We start from the raw sequence: 18,488 nt of genomic DNA on the forward strand, positions 1-18,488 counted from the left end.
AAGATGCATTGAAAGGATCCTTCTCTTTTGGCTTTTGCTTAGAAATGATTTTTCTGCAAAGTTATTCTGCAGTGCCTTTAGGAGAAGAGTGGAGAAGCAGGTCAGGGAAGCAAAAGGCTGGGATGACTGGCAGGCTGGGAAGCAGGGACTCAGAGGGCCCTACATCCTACCGCTGCCTCTGCAACCTCAGAGCAAAGGGGGCTCTTCCCGGGATGCCTGGAGCCAGATTTCAGAGAGCAGAAGCTCTGGGGTCGCTGCTACCTGAACCCTTCCCCGCTGTGTCCCCATTACCGCGCCGTGGGTGCCCGTGGGGTGCGTGTCCATCGGGTGTGCACACCGGTGCCGGGCTCTGCTCTCCCCGAGCTGTGGCCAGTCTCCCCAGCCACGACCGGGACCCAGCCTGGGGCAGACCCCCAGCCCTTCCCGGAGCAGATCCCGCTGCCGCCCAGGGAACGCCGCAGCAGCACGTTTGGGTCTCTGCCTCCTCTCAGAGTCGGCTCCTATTTTTCAACTCCTACTCCCTATTTTTGTCTGTCTCCCTTTTCTAGGAGTTTTGTTTTTGCAGGCGGGGAAGGCGGGCGGGGGGAGCCGCTGTTACAGAACATCCTGTGCAAGCATGGGGAGCCATAAAAGGCTTAAGCATGGGTCTGGTAATGCAGTGTGTACGCACGCACACCCCCGGCTGCTGGCACAGGGGAAAAGACCAGATGGGGAAACACTCTCCTCCTTAATTATCCTACATCTCCAGGAGGGTGAAGATTAGGGTCGCTGGATTTATGCTGATTTTTTTTCTCTGTGCATCCCTCCCACGCAGTCCTCCCAGCCCCGGCTGCTCCTGTCGTCGTTTGCATCCCCCTCGCCAGCGCTGCGGGGAGGGACGGAGGGTGCGGGAGGGAGCTGGGGAGGAGGGGGATGCTCTGCGGGCACCGAGGATTTTGGTCTTCAAGTTGAAGAGCGTTTCTAGCAGAAAGCCGTGCTCCTCCTGGACTCGGCACGGCTTCCCAGGAGCTGTGAGTACATCTGCGCTTTCCAGGCTCTCCTGGCAGGAGGGAGGGAGTTACTCACTGGAGGTCAGCGGGTTATTGGGGGGGGATGCATCGGAGGAGGACAGCTTTCTCTCAGTGGCAGGCTAGGCTTTTAATAAGCAACCAGAAACAAAGCTTTGAGTTTGTGGTCATGTCGTGTCCGTTCCCCCCCCCCCCCCCCCCCCAAAAAAAAAGTGGGTTAAGGAGGATGTTTTTTCCCTTACTTTTTTTTAAATTCCACCCCCAGTAGTCCCCAATCCTGCGTTTTCAGCCTGTCTCCCAGACCAGGCCCTGGGAGCCAGCAGCAACGGGGGTGTGTGCTGAGCTACCCCCAGCTGAGATCTGGCCCAGGCTCTTCACATTCCCTCTGGAGGGATGCAGCCTAAATACAGAGTCGCAGGAGCTTTATAAACATCCCCAGTGAGACTGCAGGGCCTGAAAAAGACCTTCTGTATTTGACCCATGCAAAAGAGAAGCTGTTTGTGCAGAGCAGTGGCAGCCTTCGGGGGCAAGGGGAGGAGATGCAGGATGCTGCTGGGACTTGGACCGGGGCAGCAGTAACCTTCAGTCTTGCAGGTGGGTTATCTTTTCTCTTGCTGAAATTATAATTCTCTCTCTTGAGACGAACTGCGATGTGAATAAATCTTACCTTGTTCTGCTGACTCTTAAGCCCACTCAGGAAAAAAGGATGGGCTGGGCTCTTTCCCTGTGCTAGTGAGTGCCAAAAAAGGAAACCTCTTTTCTCCCTGTCCTGTAGCCTGCTAAAGCTCCTGGCATCCTTCTGATGCACGACTGCTGTGCTGTTAGCTGTGGAATATTTCCTTCCACGACCTCTCTGCCTTCCTCCTATTAGCAACCGCAGGAAATTGCATTTGGCATGATGAGGCTGGAAATGATCTCAAAGGACCAGTAATGGGGGGAAGGGGTGAAGCTGGGGAGCAGGTCAGAGCGGTCACAGCCTGCTGTCTTCACCTTCAAACTGCACCTCCGTGTGTCCGCTAAGAGAGATGCTCGGGAACAGAAGGGATGAAATGAGCTTGCTTGTGAGTGCTGCTGCTTTTTCTTTGCTTGGTGTACAATTAATTCTCTTATAATTGCAATGCTTTTTCTCTTTCCTTATAACTAAACAGTATCTTTTGCCAGCTGGGTAATTTGCAGAGAAAGGCATGGAACTAGTGGATTTTTTTTTTTTTGTTATTTTTCTGGGTAGCTGTTACTATGGCAAGGAAACTTGATTCAGTGTGAAGAGAGGTCAGAAATACCAGACTGAAAATTTCATGCATGCTCTGTTTAAAGCCTCAGCTGCCAGGGTTTGAGCAAGGGAGAAGACACCGGAGTCCCCAATTTTTAAAGGCTTTTAAAAAGACTTTCCTGCTTAAAAGTTGGAGTTACTTGAAAGCCTGGACTTAGTACTACGTGAGCTTGTGGGCTAGGACTGTATTAACAGCCAAAGCCTATAGAGCAAGGTATAGACAGGCTTTCTGGGAAGTGGCGTTAGGCTGGGTCCCACGGCACCTCACTGCAGGTGACCACAGGAGAGGAGGAGGTGGCTTTTGTGGGACCCCACGGGAGAGCGAGCGTTTGGGATGGGAGCTCAGGCTTCTCCTGTGCTGGGGGGGTTACAAAGGTGCCAGGCTTTTCCAAAGACCTTGGTCCCATTCAGAGCTATGAATAAGTTGTGAGGGTTTGAAGAGAGCTGTGCCTGGGGGGGGGGTGCTGAGCTCTCTGGACTATTGTATGAAGGGGTTTTGGGGTGCTGGGCTCCTCTGAAAATCTGTTCTTCATCGGGTGGCAGAGAAACGAGCTTCCTCCCTGGAGGAGGAGGGATTTATGGCTCCCTTCTGGGTGCTGAATGGGGGGAAACGTGGACATGGAGCTTCCTGGAAAGTCTGTCCCGTGAACATTGTTGGTTCTTGTTGGCTCTGTCTTTGCTGAAATAAGGATGCGTTTACTTACAGCAACGGTTGGTACCTGAGCCCGTGGGACGGGGCCTCTTCACGCTGTGCTAATGTTTATCTGACAGTGCAAAGGGTGGTCACACCATGACATCTACGTGCTTCTAGGAGAAAAAGCAGCTCACTTCAATTACAGCGATTAATGGGGAGGTTTAGGTGCTGCTCCCACATCTGAAACTTTTCAGTGTTTTATTTGAGGTGTGCTGTATCCTTCTCCCTTCTGGTATAGGTGAAAACAGCATAAAGAAAATTGTCACTGTGTTTACCCTTCTTTCTCATCACTTGCTGGTTTTGGTTTTGACAAAATCCCTGATTCTAGCCAATATGGGATGTATTTGTGATATCAGGCAGCTGCAGGCAGTTACCTTCGGGTTCTTGAGGAGGGGCAGATGTGGAGTCCCACCTCCACGAGCAGCTTCCTTGCATGGGTGAACTGAGCACCGAGCTCAGCCCCGAGGAGCCCCCAGGAGAGCAGGGATGAAGGTCCCAGGAGAGCCTGGCCGTGCACGCAGCATCCCGGGCATCCCGTACCTGGCACCTCTCGCCTTCTCCATCTCTGCCCCTCGGAGCAGGTGAGTGGGGTCTGGGGTCACGCTGGGAGCAGAAGAGCTGAGCCGCAGGGGACGGACATGAATAAGACCCTTCCCAGGAGGTGGTCCCTGCTCCAAACTGTGCGTTGGATCCTGTGCCTGGAGCGGTGCTGGGAAAGCACCTGAGTGTTGCTGTAAGCTGGAATCGCGCTGGGAAGAGCCAGGAGCAGGCAGGGCAGAGCGGGGCTGTGCCTGACACCCCTCCTTGGCAGCGGGTGAAATTCCTGGGGATCTCCGCTCCGTGTCCCCCCTCCTGGCCTCGTACCATGGCTGTTCCTTGGGACAGAAACAGGTTCCCTGCACTGAATCATCTCCTGTTAGCTGTCTTGTGTGAGTCTGTGCTGTGTCATCTCTCCCTGCTCTTTATTTAATAGAGCGCAGGCAGCCAAGACAGAGCTGAAATGAAGCTGCTCGCTCCTGCCTGGTGCTGAGGAGCAGGAGCTGTGATTTCTTCTCGGTGTTTGTGTGCTATTTCCAGCATATTGTCGCCCCTGTCCCTGCCTGTCCCCGGAGAAATGGGAATCGTTGCCATGCTGGCTGTGTGTCAGGCTGGTTTCAGCTCAGCTTTGCAGCCCCTTTTCTCGTGTGGGCTGGCACGTGGCAGGACTGCCCTGTGCTTCTCTGCCCTGACGTTCAGGTGAGTACAAGAGCTTTTTCTCTGAAGGCGGTAGTTTCTCTAATAGGCTTCTCTGTCAGGCTGGTGGCTGGCTGTGTCTGTTCTAACGTGCTCCTGGTGACACAAGGAACGTGTGGGTGTGTGGCAGGTGGGAGACGATACGGGCAGCAGTGATGTTCTGGGAGCACAGGTCCTGACGGGGCTGTGATGGGCGTCCTGGGTCTGACCCATCCCCAGATTTGGTGATGGAAGTCTGGGGTCACGCTACTGGGGTAGCCAAGGGTCAGTTGGATATGGCTCAAGTGAACTTGTGATGGGATGCCAGGGAGAAGCGTGGTTGTTTCCTGGATCTTTGTGGTATCCCTGAAACAAACGCTGTTCCCCAAGCGACAGTTTGAGCAGGTGATGCTCTGTGAGGCACAGCAGTGATCCGCTGCTGGGGCTGCAGAAGTGCTAGAGGCTTTCCAGAGCAAGTTAGACAAGCGTGGTACAGCATCGGTTCGTAGTGAGTTGTATCTGCCTTGGGCTGAGAGAGGATCACGGGTCTCTTCCTGTTTCTAGCCCCGAGTTCCTCCCTGGAGAGGAGTGTGTGTAAGTGTGGCTAGGGGTGTGTACAGTGATGTCTTGGGGCTGGATGTCCCCAGCATGAGCATTAAAAATAGAAGATTTGGGAGTAACTCCATGGCTTTTCATCTGCGGTCTTTTTGCATTTCCTTCAATTTGGAGAGGTGTAAATGGGACCCCTTTTCACTCTGCTCATGCAGCAGAGTTGCAGTGCAATATTTAGGGTAGTACATGAGCCAAAAGAACACCCCGATGGCTGGAGGGTGGAGATCTCTGCTCCAGCTGAGATCTCACCTCTGCAGCTGAGGGCACTTCAAACCCGGAGCAGCAAAACTCCTATATCCCGGAGAGAGGAAGGAAAGCATGAGCAGCCGCACTCAGCAGCACCAAGATCTCTCTCCCCTGCTCAGCCCATCTATCACTTTAATACCCACCAGCATATCTCTTTTATAAATCACAAATCATTGCAGGTAATAAATGCCACTAAACCAGGAGCTCTCTGAGCCTGATGGAACCGGGGGGGGTGAGGAATGGCCACTCCTTGGAGGGAGCCTCTGGGTGTTACAGCGCAGGGAGCTCACCCCGTGCACTGAGGGGTCCCACTGGAGCCCTCTTTCCCTCTTGGTGGGTGCTGTGGGGCTCTCCCTGCCCAGCGGTGCTCCATAGACACTTGGCAAAGACCCGGGGGCAGGTTGTGGGGGTGCTGTGCTGCCTGCTAAGCATTTCAAGCAAGTTTCTGTCCTGCAAGGGCAAACTGAATTGGCCCCTGGACTGGGCTCAGCACTGTGTCTGCCATCTCCTCTGACAGAAAAGCAATTACCATTCCTTTTGATTTTAATGTAGCCATTTAAGAAAAAAAAAAAAATAATGCTTGCAATTTGTTTGGTATAATTAAGTGATAATTCCCTCTGCCTGGGAGGAGAACATGGCTGCAGCGCACGGGGGGGTGGGTTTGGCCAGCACACTTCGACAGCTCCTACGGCACAGCGCTGGCATTGCTTTCCAGCCAGATTTGGGTGATGCTGGAGAGATAGAGACAAAGGGTGTGGGATCAGTGGTTCAGATGGGCCTTGATTTTCTTTAAAGAGCATGAAAAAGAAGAATAGCAAATTATGCGAAGCCAAGGCAGCTGAATTCAGGCAGAGCTTTGCATTGCTGCTGCTGAGGGTGGTGGCTCTCTGGATCTGCTGGTTCCTGCTTTCCGGACCACAGCTGGGCTGAATTTGCAGGTCTCTGCTCTGCCTGTCCTCATGAAGGACCTGCCCAGCACTCCACAGCAATACTCAGCCGTCTCCAAGTGCTTTGAATCATGCTGTGCTGGTATGTTGAAAAAGAATTTCCAGGCAATTTTGGACAATTATGCTTGAGCTTTGGATAGCCTTAATGACAGCAAAGCAACTGTCTGGCACTGACCATGAGGTTCTGCTTCTGTCAGACACCTGAGTGATGCTGATTGTGTCTCATCACAGGAATCCACTTTATAGTTGAAGGAATTGAGGCACAGGGTGAGAAAATGACTTCTCGGAGGTCAGGATGCAAATCTGTCATGCTCCTGGAAATAGGAGCTGGCTCTGCTTCTCTAATTTGCTGGCCCATGCTGAATTTGTCCATGGTAATGCAAGAAAATTCACCTGGAAAGAAGGTAAATTATTAATGAAAGCAATAGTCCAGAGCTGCTTAAACTGCCAAGGCAAAAATCCCTGAGCTGACGCGGTGGCGGGTGGTGATGCACATCAGATGACAAGGGATTGAAGGGAAGGGAGAAGAGCAGCTGGGGCTCTAGTCTGTTGTTTGCCCCTTTCTCCTTAGCTGCTGGGAAGATGCAAAGTGTGGCTTGACTTGCTGCTGCTTTTTATTGTTGCTTTGTGTTCCTTTGTACTGCGGCCCCCACGGGGCCGGGGATGTGCGCATGTGCCCGTGCAGGGTCCTGCTGCTGGAGGGTTACAGCCCGAGGAGTGTTTATGGGTTTAACAACCACATTCTTTTTGCAATAAATTATGTTTAGCTGACTACCGAAATTTATTTGGGAGAATAAGTTAAAATAAATAGCCCTGCTTGGATTGATTGGTTTTCATGCCAGCTCAGACTTGTATGTTGAAGTGATTTTGATGGATCTCAGTCTAGCTGTCTGAAACCTGTTTCACTGATGCTTTTCCATCACCCTCCTCTCATTCACACTTTCAGAGGAGATGTAGGAGCTAACATGACCGTGGAAACTGATCTCCCCATCAGATGGGCCCTGCAGGCTGAGCCCTGAGGCAGAGATGAGTTTGTGGGGATGCTGAGTTGTACCTGTCTGAGATAACAGCACATGCCCTGGCTGTGGTCTGAGGGCCAACTCCGTCTCCCCGCTTACCTGATGAACACAACAGGCCTGAAATTATAAAAGAAATAATGTGGCATCCCCCGTGTGCTACATGCAGGACAAGTCTGCGGTACAGTAGCAACAGGCTGCGTGCCTCTGCCCTGCGTGCAGCCCGGTGCATCCGGGGGGGCTTCCCCCCTTCCAGGGGGATCCACCTCATTGCTCCATGCTGTGGTTCCCCGGAAAGCATTGTGATACCCATGCAGATCATCCGAAGTGATGGGTGATGAAAGGCAGCTGTAGGTGGCTGTTGCTAAGCTACGGGCTCTGTCTGCTCCGGCTGTCAGAGGGCTCGGAGAGCTGAAGGTTTCTGGTCAGACCTGGGGAGTAAGTGCTGCGGCAGGGCAGAGCGGTGGGGTGCGGGGTTCCTGGTTCAGGGAGTTTTGCAGAGCCCACCTGTTCACTCTCTGCTCTGGGTGAAGCAGCAGGAAATAAGTCTGGTTCTCCCTTTTTGGGAGAAGGGAGTCCATCCCCTTAAGAAACCCAAGGACCATAACAGTCGATTGCTTTACTTGTGCTTAGGTATCTTAAGTAGGAGAGAACAAGTTGGCTCCTCACATCCCACATCCACAGTGCTGTATCAGAAGAAGAAATAACCCCAAGCAGCGGATGGGCTGGGGCACTGGCTTTGCGCTGGGTGTCTGCCAGGAGGCAGAGAAGTGGGTCCAGAAACAAACCTCTGCTCCTGGGACTTTCAAACTATGGTCCACAGAAAAATGGAGGCAGCCAGCCCTGCTCTGCTGCCAGGGAAGCTCTTCTGAGGGGCTCAGTGGGACCTTGGCATCGGTGGGGACAAGTCTCAGGAGTCTGCACGGGGAGAAGAGGGAACGATGCTGTCCTAGACCGGAGCGGTGCTCAGCCAGGAGTATGCCTTCTCTGGGTTTTTTGGCAAGTGCTCGCTCTACCCTACAGTCCTGTTTCCAAACGTTTGTGCAGGCAGCGTGCATGGGAGAGGCTGCTGTGTCTGCAAGGGTAAAGATAAATCTCACTTTAAGGGCAATTGTTAAACAACCCCAGTTACACAGTGAAGGTGGAGATGCTCAGTGCAAAATGCACCTTTATCCCTGCTGGCAAGTGAGCAAGCCCACTGCCTTTGTTCCTTTCCGTTTGCCCTTTCTCTGTCCTCCTGCACTAATTAATCTCATCTGCATACTTAACGGCCATTTGGAGAGGAGATGAGAAAAGACCGTGGGTTTCCAGTGAGAGCTTGAGCCTTTCCTCCCTGGGCTGCGCTCCCTGACAGCCCCGCGGTGCAGGTCTGGAGGGCTGGGCGCTGCCTTTCGCCTTTCCCAGCTGGGAATTAGTGGAGCGGGTCCTCCCCAGGGTCTGCAGGAGGATGTACCCAGGGGTCAGGAGGAGAAATCAGGTCAGAGAAGGAGGACGCAAGGAAAAGTTCCCCAGTAGGCAGGAAAACAGCCGGGGAAGTGAGCAGACGCTTGCAGCCTCCTCGGTTTGAATGTCGCTTGGGGGCGGGGATGCTCAGGAAACAGGATAACAAACTGACTGCAACCTCTCTCTTGCCTTTTTTTTTTTTCCCCTCCCTCTTTTGTTTTGTTTTATTTTTAGGATCGGTGTCTGCATGAGCTTCTGAGGCAGATCTGGAACTGCAGGATTAATGGAGACGCAATGAAAGGTACCGGTGGCTGCCGCTCTGCGTGGGGGGTGGCTGCGGGAGGCTGCCTGGCGTGGATGCTCCGGTCCCTGCTCTGCTCCTGGCTGCCTGCAGCTCTGCCAGGGGGAGGATGGTGTTTGCACTTCGTGTTTCTGTTGTTTTCCCCTGACGCTTCTCCGCTCCGTTTTGCAGCGTAGCCAGCCCCCTCCCGCCGGCAGGGACCGATGCTGCCTCGCCCCAGCAGCCACCATGGAGCTTGCTAATACCAAAGATTTCCAGTGGAAAACCCTCGCCCCGCTCCCGAGCCGCAGGGTCTACTCAACCTTGGTGGAAGCCGGCGGGCAGGTGTTTGCCATCGGGGGCTGCGATGACAACGGGGTCCCCATGGACTGCTTTGAGGTGTACTCCCCCGAGGCCGACCAGTGGACCTCGCTGCCGCCCATGCCCACGGCCCGGGCGGGGGTGGCGGTGGCCACTTTGGGCAAGCGGATCATGGTGATAGGAGGGGTCGGAGTGAATCAGATGCCGCTGAAGATAGTGGAGATGTACAACATAGATGAGGGCAAGTGGAAGAAGAGGAACTCACTGAGAGAGGCAGCCATGGGCATCTCGGTGACGGCAAAAGGCAAGGAGGGTTCAATCCTTCCAGGGCAGGGAGGGGACGTCTGGGGGTGGTGAGACGGGGGGGAGGGTTACCATCAGTTGAGGCACCGGGCACAAAAGCGTTCTGGGCAATAGCACAGGGTTATGTTGTTCTCCAAAACCTTTTCTGTGCTCCTACAAGTTAAGCCCTGTGTATTTGTCGTATCCCACCTGGTAAAGACAACTCTTGTGTAGGTGGCCAAAAGCAGCTGAACGCGGGGTTTGCTCTGCATTGTCAGCCCTGGAGCCATGAGGGCCGTGGCTGTGCTGGTACCCGGGGTTATTTCAGAGCCAGAGGCGAAGGTCTCAGAGTCACAGCGTAGCTCTGGTTTGAGGAGACATCTCTGGTCCAAACCCAGAACCAGCCAGAAGAGCCTCAGCTTCATGGTCATGGGCTCAAATCCTTGTACGAGGAGGGGAAGCGGCTGGCCTGGGGGCGGGGGGGCTCCTGCGTAGCTCCCCTCGGTAAGCTTAACCACTGCCTTAAATAGGGCTTGTTAAATGTCTGTGAGGCTCTGCCTTATCAGCCCATCTCAGTCTTTAATTTCTAAGCAGAGATGTGGAGCACTGATTTCCTTTAGCATACTCTGCTGTGCTTTGAAGAGCCTGGGGCTGGGTGCTGTGTTCCTGAGCAGCGTGCCTGAGGGTCAGCCAGCTTCCCGCCGTGCCTGGGATTACGGATCTAATCTCCAGGCAGCTTCTTTGAAAGCTGCTTGGTTTGTTTGCTTAAGTGGGTTTAAAAGCTACTGTCAAGGAATGTTTAAAAATAATGTTTACCATCTTGGAGATGGTGTTCTCTCTGAGTATAAGCTTGCCTGACTGATACGGCAGGGTCAGTTTGGTGTGAGAGGCCAGGAACAGAAATAGCTGCCCAAATCCTTGCAGTGTGCAGTGTTTCTGCTTTTTCAGCTGCCTTGTAGGGCTATCCGCGAGGGCAAGGCTGCTGTCGCTGCTCTCCTGAATCCTCTCTGTGGAGCAAAGTGCTTGTTGAAGGAGATAACGTGGGTGCTGTGCAGGTAGGATTTTGTTCTGGAGAGCCAGGTTTGCCATTAGCCAGAGATGGATATAGCTGATACGGATTTGGGGAGTGAACAGTTCTGGTCCGCATTGTACAATGGCATGTGTGTTTTTGCAGGAGGGGTGTTTCTGATGCCTTTCCTATAATAATTTTGTGGGATTTTTTTTTTTTTGCTTCTTGGCCTTGTCCAGACTACAGAGTCTATGCGGCTGGTGGGATGGGATCTGACCTGCGGCCCCACAACTACCTGCAACACTACGACATGCTCAAGGACATCTGGGTGTCGCTGGCGGCCATGCCCACACCCAGGTACGCTGCCACATCCTTCCTGCGAGGCGCCAAGATCTACGTGCTGGGTAAGAAGCAGTCCTGCCCCCTCCTCCTCGGGCAGCAGCTCCTTTGATCGGAGCACTGAGAAACCTCCCTGGAAGAGGCTTTGGGAAACGCTCCTCTCCATCCCTGCCTGCTTCCTCACACATTTTAGAAAAACCAAGCTTGCAGCTGTAGGTTTTGAGTGGGGCCGGTGTTGGGTTTGGATTCACAGCTCCATAGCAAGCGCCTGTGAGAGCTCCTGCAGTGTTGAATGCCCCGGGAGCTCGCGGGTCTCGCAGCAGCTCCGTGCTGGGCGAGTGGCCTCCCCTGTCCCAGGCCCATCCGTGGCTGCTGAGGGTACAGCTGGTCTTTGCCCAATTTGCAGTTCTGCAACTGTGATAAAAGCCCTTGGATTCAACTAGCGAGTAAAAATACTTCTATGCATTTTATATTAGCGAGGTACCACGCAGCTTCACAAAGGGTCTGCCTTTGGCGGAGGAGAGACCTGCTGTAGCTGGAAAATGCTGGATGAAGCCTTTTGCGAGGGACAGTTTTCATTAGCCTTCTGTTACAGAAAGGGAAACTAAGGCAGAGAAATGTTGCTGTTAGCTTGTGGCCAAATAGCATATCGGGATCAAAACACAGGAGTTTGCTCAAACCACCAGACAGCCCTGGCTTTCTTTAGGGGTTACCAGAAAAGACTCTTTGATCTATTTTGCAGTTTGCTTGCTGCTGGCGAACAGTTTGTGGGCCCAGTAGCAAGCACAGGCTCTGCCTTCAAAGGCACGCCGAGCATCTGAGCTGAGAATAGCTGTATTCATCTGCATCCGATGGGTGGAAGAATAATACGCGTTTTTGGCGGTGGAAGCAGCAGCTGCTCTGGCTCTCCTGCTCCGTCAGCGAGGCCAGGGCTTGCTGGCTTGCACTGCCGCTGAACTCATCTGAATTGCAAAGGCTCCGTGAGCGCTGATCCCTGCTCCGCTGTGAATTTGTCTTGATTAGACCGGTGCATACTAAACACCTTCCTGTGCTAGCAACCTGCTGCTGCTGGCGTGCAGGGAAGCAGAAGGTGTGATGCACTGAAAAATGAAGTGTTTTCATGCCACAGACCTGCAGTTAAAGGAGAGGGAGCGCAAGGGTGAGAAGGTACCTGGCTCAGCAGGCCCTCATGCAGGTGACTTGAGACCTGAGGACGTTGTATCGGCTGGCAGCTTGCTTGCTCTCAGCCTGTCGCAGGAGGCTCCTCTGGTTCCTGCTGCCGTTGGTTTGGTGCTATGAGCCGAGCTGACCCCTCTCTTTCCCTCTCGCCTGCCCCAGGTGGAAGGCAGTCCAAGTACGCTATCAATGCCTTCGAGGTCTTTGACACAGAGACCAGGTCATGGACCAAGTTTCCCAACATCCCCAACAAAAGAGCCTTCTCCAGCTTCGTGCCCACAGAAGACAAGCTCTTCAGTCTCGGGGGTCTGCGGCAGGGACGGCTCTACCGGCAGCCCAAGTTCATGAGGACCGTGGACATGTTTGACATGGAACAAGGTGGGGGCTGTCCCAGCTCTGTCCTTTCCAGAGGAGCGGGGTGGGTGGCACGCAAGGCTGTGCTTTGGGGCTCTGCCACCCTTGCAGAGCACAGAGCTGTCATCTGTTGAGTCCTTGGATCGCTGGTGCCTTGAGCCCAGCCTAGAGGAAAGCCTGCAGTCAAGATTTAACAAGTCAAGGCAGCAGGAGGGAAAACCATGGCCCCGAGGCAGCTGGGTTCAACAGCTCCCTCCAGATGTGGTGGTGAGGAAGCTGACCCTGGTGTCATGGGGTTTTATTACCTCAAGGTGCAGCAGCAAAACTGCACTTCCACAAGCAAGTAGGAGGTCAGAGAGGCAGATGGTTTCCCAGGAGTGGATGGTCCTGCAATGCCCAGTCTATCCTGTCCTTCCCAGGTGGCTGGTTGAAGATGGAGCGTTCCTTCTACCTGAAGAAAAGGCGAGCAGACTTTGTGGCTGGCTACCTGAAAGGCAGAGTTGTGGTGGCTGGGGGACTAGGTGAGGCACTGGGGATGGTGGTGACACTTTAAAAGCATATGTGAGTCAGATGTTGTTATGGAGGGGATTGATCCTGTCCCTGGCTGGCCTGAGGGAGCAGGGAGAACAGACCCCATAAGGGGGAGGGGGTCCAGAGCACAGATATTATCCCAGAGCAGACAAGGGATGCTTGTTGGTGCTTCCCAGGTGATCCGGTGCCTTGCTTTGTACTTCCAGGAAACCAGCCGACTGTCCTGGAGTCCGCAGAGGCCTTCCACCCTGAGAAGAACAAGTGGGAGAGCCTGCCGCCCATGCCCACCCCGCGCTGCGCCTGCTCCAGCATCGTGGTGCGGAACTGCCTGCTGGCTGTCGGCGGGGTGAGCCAGGGCCTGAGCAGTGCCGTGGAGGCACTGTGCCTCTCCGATTCCTAGCTGGCTCCTGCCCGGAGGAGGACCCTGCCCCTCGCTGCCTCCAGCAGCGCTGGTGGTGGTGCTGGGCACCTCCTGGCAGTGCTGAGGCTGGGTGAGCACCACCGGAGCTGCCCTGGGAGCCCCGCAGCTCGGCTCTGCTTGCTGGTAGCTGAACGCAGCCTTGCTCAGGAGCTGTGGCTGGCAGGAGCCTGCAGCCAGGGCTGCTGTTCCTCTGCTGCTGCCCCGTGGAGGGAAGGAGCACTTTGGCCAGGGGTCCCTTCTGATCATCTTCAATGCTCTGTGGGGAAACCCAGATGAAGGAACTGCTTGCAGCACTGTGGTGCCACATCTCCTGCTAGCAGGAAAGACGCTGGAGATCAGGGATGGGTAAGCACCTCCCTGCAGCCATCCTGACCCACTACCAAAGGTGATGGGTTCGGAGGTGGTAGGACTATCCAGACAGGTCAGTGGTGGTTCAGGGAGAACTGTTGTGATGTTGCCCTCTTTGAGCACCCTGGAATCTATGTGTGCTTCCCTGCACAGATCCCCTTGGCTTGCAATGAGAAAAACTCCCAACCTGCAGCCGTATCCAGGGGATTGTTCTTTTGCCTTCATAGCAAGGCTGCTCCTGCAAACCTGTAGCATTTGACTGTCGCTTTGGCAGAAGCTGGAGCGAGGGGCTGCCAAGGCTCCTGGGAAGGATGAATGCCCAAAAGACTGTTTTAGCTAGAGGGAAGACCTTACTTCTGGCACGGGACTAGCACAAATACTGTCTTTGCTGGGTTCACACAGAGATGGCCTCAACCTATGCTGCCCCAACCTGTTTCTTTAGCTCCTTTAGTGATTTGGGATCTTCTGTTCAGCCCTGGGAGAAAGGAGCAAAAGTGAGCCCTGCCTCTGATTCCGAGTGCTCTCACCACGGGGCCGGGCAGCGGCGTTGGCCATCGCTGCCTTGTTCTTCCCAGGCGGTTCACGGGAATTGTCAGGTTACAGTTCTAGCTTGTAGCAGTTGCACCATTAAAAGCTGTCTTCAGAAGAGCCCTCAGCGAAGCCTGGGCTGTGCTGTGGGCTGGGGCTGTATGAAAAGGTGTGGGACCCACTGAAAAGGGGGGGGGGGGGCGCAGGGCAGGCAGCCGTGGCTGGGGTCGGTGCTGTGTCCCATGCCTTGGGCACTGCGCCGTCACTTTTCCTGCCCGAGGTGTCCCATCCCTCTTTGGAAGCGGGTCCCGGGGGGTGGGTGTGTTCTTGTTGCAGTCCCTCCGTGCTGCGCAGGGGGGGTGCGGGGGCAGCTGCGGGGCTCCGCGGGGGCCGGCCCCGCTCCCACCGCTGCGGAGCACCGAGGACACCGTGCGGCGGCCGCGGCAACGGCAGGGACGGCCCGGGGGAGGAGGGGGGGGGCCGGCCGGGGCTCGGCTCCTTGCTCGGCTCCTTGCTCGGCTCCTTGCTCGGTGCTTCCCGGGCGCAGGCTCCGGGGCTGGCGGCAGCGGAGCCGGAGGGCAGGGACCGACCCACCGCCGGCATCTCCTCCGGTGAGACCGGGCCGGTGCCCTCCGGACCGGCTCCTGCCCATTCCGTGGCGGGGGGGGGGGGGGACACACGCCCGACGACACCGTTCCTGCCTCTCGGTATTTGCTAGGAAGCGGTGGAGCGAGTGGCTCCTTTTGAAGTACAGCCCTGTCAGGTCTAAGTCCCCTCTCTCTAATCTCAAAGTGCCGCCTAGCTCAGATGAAAGGGGAAAGGCACCGGCTCGGCAGCTAACAGCCTGCTCGCTAATTATTTACATCCCACCTGCTTGTCTCTGGCTGCGTACGTAGGTATAGCTGTGTCTGTCCCCATCCCCTGTCGTGTTCCCATCTGTGGTCCTGATGCTTCGGTTGTTCAGGCGCCGTGTTCTGGAAGGTTGTAAAAATGCCAGTACCTCCCTGCAGCCAGGAGCTCAGCTCTACCCCTGGGGCAGACGCGCAGCTCCGGCCGGGGTGGAGGAGCTGCCTGCAGCGGTGCTGGGTTGTGCTCCAGGCCCCGGTGAGGAGCACGGAGCCCAGCTGAGTCAATCGGGACAGAGTGCGGCCGGGGAGGGCTCCAGGGTGAGTGAGATCTGCTGGGGGGTGAAACCGCAGCCAGGCATTTCTGTCTAACGGCATCCCTGGAGGATTAAAGGTCTGACGGGTCTAGCAGAGCTGTGGGAAGGTGCTAAGAGCACCCCTCTCTGCGTGTGCAGCCCTGGGGGTGCTGCCTCCTGACCCTAGAAGGCTCCTAAAAACTTCTCTTTGAACTGTAAAGATTGGAGGAGGATGGAGGAGACTTGGAAGGAAAGAGGGAGCCGTCTCCTCTTCTAGAACAAACCCCATGTCTCCTGGCACAGCAGATCTCCATTTCAGCCGCCTCTGCACAGCCGAGAGTCTCTAGCTATTAATGAAGTGTTTTCCTTTGTCCTTAAGGAACCTTTCCCACACACAGCACAGCCCGATGCTCCTCTGCTCTTACTTTTCTCATTAGCCCTGAGCCCTGTTTATTGCAGCAAGTCGAGGCTCAGGGTTTGGTGCTGCTGCGCTGGCTTTGTTAAGCTGGAGCAAGGGGAGGAGGAATCCGCTCCCTTTGTCTGGCTGCAGCACAGCTGGGAGCTGATCCTTTGCTTTCTCCCTCCAGAAAGGCTGAAGAGAGTGACAGACAAAGCAGCCTCATGGGAATAAACCGGTTCTAGGACTTAATGAAGAGATGTCAGGGACCGGGGACAAGGCTTGGGGGTAGACGGTCAGTAATCAAAGCTGGGGATGTGCAGAGCATTTAGAGAGGGAAAGAAAGAAGAGCTCTCTGAGCTGCAACGTAGCGAGAAGCAGGTCTGGGTCAGCTGCCTGTGTAGTGAAACCCAGGGTCTCACCACCAAACAGGATCCCTGGTATGTCCCCAGCCAGTGGCCGGTCACTCTGGGGTGCTGGGGGTGCTTTTCTCCATGGTGGTGCTATGCAGAGCCAAGTTTTTACAAGAGCTTGAACCCCTAGATGTCATTTGGACTTTTCCACTCTGAGCAGCTCTCCCAGGAGTTAGCTTCCATGGTTTTAGGGGCTAGGGGAAATCCTGAGCAGCCATGAGCTCTCCCTGTGACCCCCAGTGTGCTCTGCAGACACCTCCCCTTCTGTCTGCTGGCTTCTCCCCAAAATCTGCCAGGAAAGGCAGCTGCCGAGACTTCAGACACTTCCAGCACGCCTCTGCTGCACCATGCTTCTAGATAACACCCGCTTGGAGACCTCTGTACCCAAAGAATTGAAGCACTTTCCCTAGTGATAATGTTTGTTTTTTACCAGCAGATCATACATGGCTTAGCAAACAGAGAGAGAGGTAACCAGGCAGCAGGAAGGTGAGAAGAGTCGTACTTATAATTACATGGTCAGTGGCAAAAGCTAGGATTAGTGGATGGGTCTGATTTGTCTGCTTGTGGGAGCTCACCACCTTGGTACGGCCCTTCTGATTTGGCTTTTGGTGGCTGGAGTTCAGCCTGGTCCCTGATGGGGCCAAGGGACCTCCTGGGCTCTGCCAGTGCTCTGCTGCTGAAGGAACCTGGCTGTGTTTTCAAACTAATCTTCTTTAATTATTTCAAGAAAAGATTTCAAACTTTTAAGCATGCTTTTGAGCTGTTCTGCAGGGCGGCAGAGCAGCCCAAGGTGGGGCTGGAGGAGCTCTGCTAAGTAATCATAAAATTAGAGATTGAATGAGATTGCTGCAGAGGCCAGGGAAATTCAACCCACAGTTCCAAACACAAGAGTACGTGACAGCCTCTTGCCGTTTGAATGCTGAGATGTCCACGTACGCGATGCGAATGATGACCCTAAACAGAAGTGACCTGATCACAGAGACTGGGAGGCGCGCATGCATCCCATCCACGGTGCTTGCATTGCACCCCAAAAATGGCTCGGTCAGCGCCATTCCTGACCGCCCTTCTGGGCTCCCCTGCTATTGCTGGGCTTCTCTGGGGGCTCAGCCATGGATCTCCTCTGGACCAAGGGCATCTCTCTCATAGGGACGATGGGCGCTCAGCAATCAGCAGCGAGTTGTTAGGCAGCACCAGGATATTTAAAGTCACTTCTAAGCTCATCAAAGACTGGAAGGAAATACTGTGGGACTCCAGCAACAGCCACCTTCGTGCCAGCCACCCAGCCTCTGAGAACCAGCAGCCCTTCCCTGGCCCCTCTCGGCTCGTGGGAAATCCCTGCCAGTGGGTTGAGATTCCCTCCAGGAGCAGGGGAAATCCTCCAAGCTTTCCCATTACCTCTACGGGCTTGATGGTGGCATTCGCTAGTTCCAGCATGCTGGCAGACACAAGCTGAAGGATTAAGGCTCTCCACTGATGGTTCTCACAACTGCACCTTGAATCCTGCCCTTCTCTGTGTTGTTCCTACTGCTGTGGGAAATAGGAGGCTGCAGGAGATAATCTGCTTTTGTTTGAAACAAAAGGGCTGTGCCTGCCCTCCAGGTGATGGAGATGTGACCGTGAGCCAAAGCTGGGGAGCAGGGAGGTGAATCAGACGCACCCTGACACTGTGTGTGTAGGGTTGTTTGTTTTTTAAGCAGTGCTGTGCTTGTTTGGGCTGAGCGGTGCTGGACGGGCGCCCGTTCTCCTCCCAGTGCTCTGAACGGCAGATGGCATCCATGGGCTGAGCTCAGGCTGGACCAGCACCTCCCAGCAGCCATCCTGCTGCAGCCGGGGGCCTGCCCTGCTCAGGCGGTGATGGACCGTGCTGGTGGGCTGGCAGGCTGGTTCCAAAATCCCATTTTGGATTGCACAGGGATCCTGGCTGAAAGCGTAAGGATCCAGCAAATAACTTGATGTGAAAAAGATGTTATGCATCTCCCCCAGCATTTCATTCCCATGAGCAGGCATCGCCTCTGAGTCCAAACCCCTTGCAGTAGCTATGACAGAGCTGAATTCTGCTCTCAGGTCCTCCAAGCAGATAGTCTTTAATGCTGCTGCGCAGTGTCAGTCAAGGAAACGTCTGTGTGGCTGAATCCTGCTCTTGCTGCTGCAGCTCCCTGGGCTCTGCAGTGAATCTCTACAGATAGATAGCTGCAGAGTTTCTTTCCCCAGATGCGTGTTGCCTGTGCTTTTCAGCAGACGATGCTGAGTGCTTCCATCTTTGAAACAGATAGTTGATGGAGCTTCTTGTGCCTGGAGCGAGAAGGTAGAGCCTCAGTCGGGAGGTCGAGCCCAGTGATCAAACCAGCTCTGTGGAACGGGGTCTTTGCTGGGAGTTGCCAGCAGTGGTGGGTGAGCTTTGCTGGCTGTGTGGGGCGGACGGCCGCTCCTCGGGGCGAGCGGGTGGTGACAAACCCCTCGCTTCTCCAGAACGGTTTGGCTGTTCAGCCTCGGGCATGGCA

General features: G+C 54.8%; 1 protein-coding gene across 3 annotated transcripts; it reads left to right on the top strand.

Annotated features, from left to right (window-relative positions):
• Nucleotides 1–657: 657 nt before the first annotated feature.
• KLHDC8A (kelch domain containing 8A) lies at nt 658–14,163 on the top strand. 3 transcript variants are annotated; one of them, XM_075775922.1, is made up of 7 exons: nt 658–1,010; nt 8,682–8,748; nt 8,920–9,352; nt 10,579–10,743; nt 12,017–12,232; nt 12,628–12,729; nt 12,946–14,163. In XM_075775922.1, exons 3-7 carry the CDS (start codon nt 8,977–8,979, stop codon nt 13,137–13,139), a joined length of 1,053 nt encoding a protein of 350 aa, XP_075632037.1. In that variant the 5' UTR covers nt 658–1,010; nt 8,682–8,748; nt 8,920–8,976; the 3' UTR covers nt 13,140–14,163. The 3 variants fall into 3 exon arrangements, with proteins under 3 accessions (XP_075632037.1, XP_075632039.1, XP_075632040.1); XM_075775924.1 differs by lacking the exon at nt 658–1,010 and adding an exon at nt 1,485–1,601; XM_075775925.1 differs by lacking the exons at nt 658–1,010; nt 12,628–12,729 and adding an exon at nt 1,485–1,601.
• The last annotated feature ends 4,325 nt before the right edge of the window (nt 14,164–18,488 follow it).

Source organism: Balearica regulorum, chromosome 25 (assembly GCF_011004875.1).
Source record: "Balearica regulorum gibbericeps isolate bBalReg1 chromosome 25, bBalReg1.pri, whole genome shotgun sequence".
NCBI lineage: Eukaryota > Metazoa > Chordata > Aves > Gruiformes > Gruidae > Balearica > Balearica regulorum.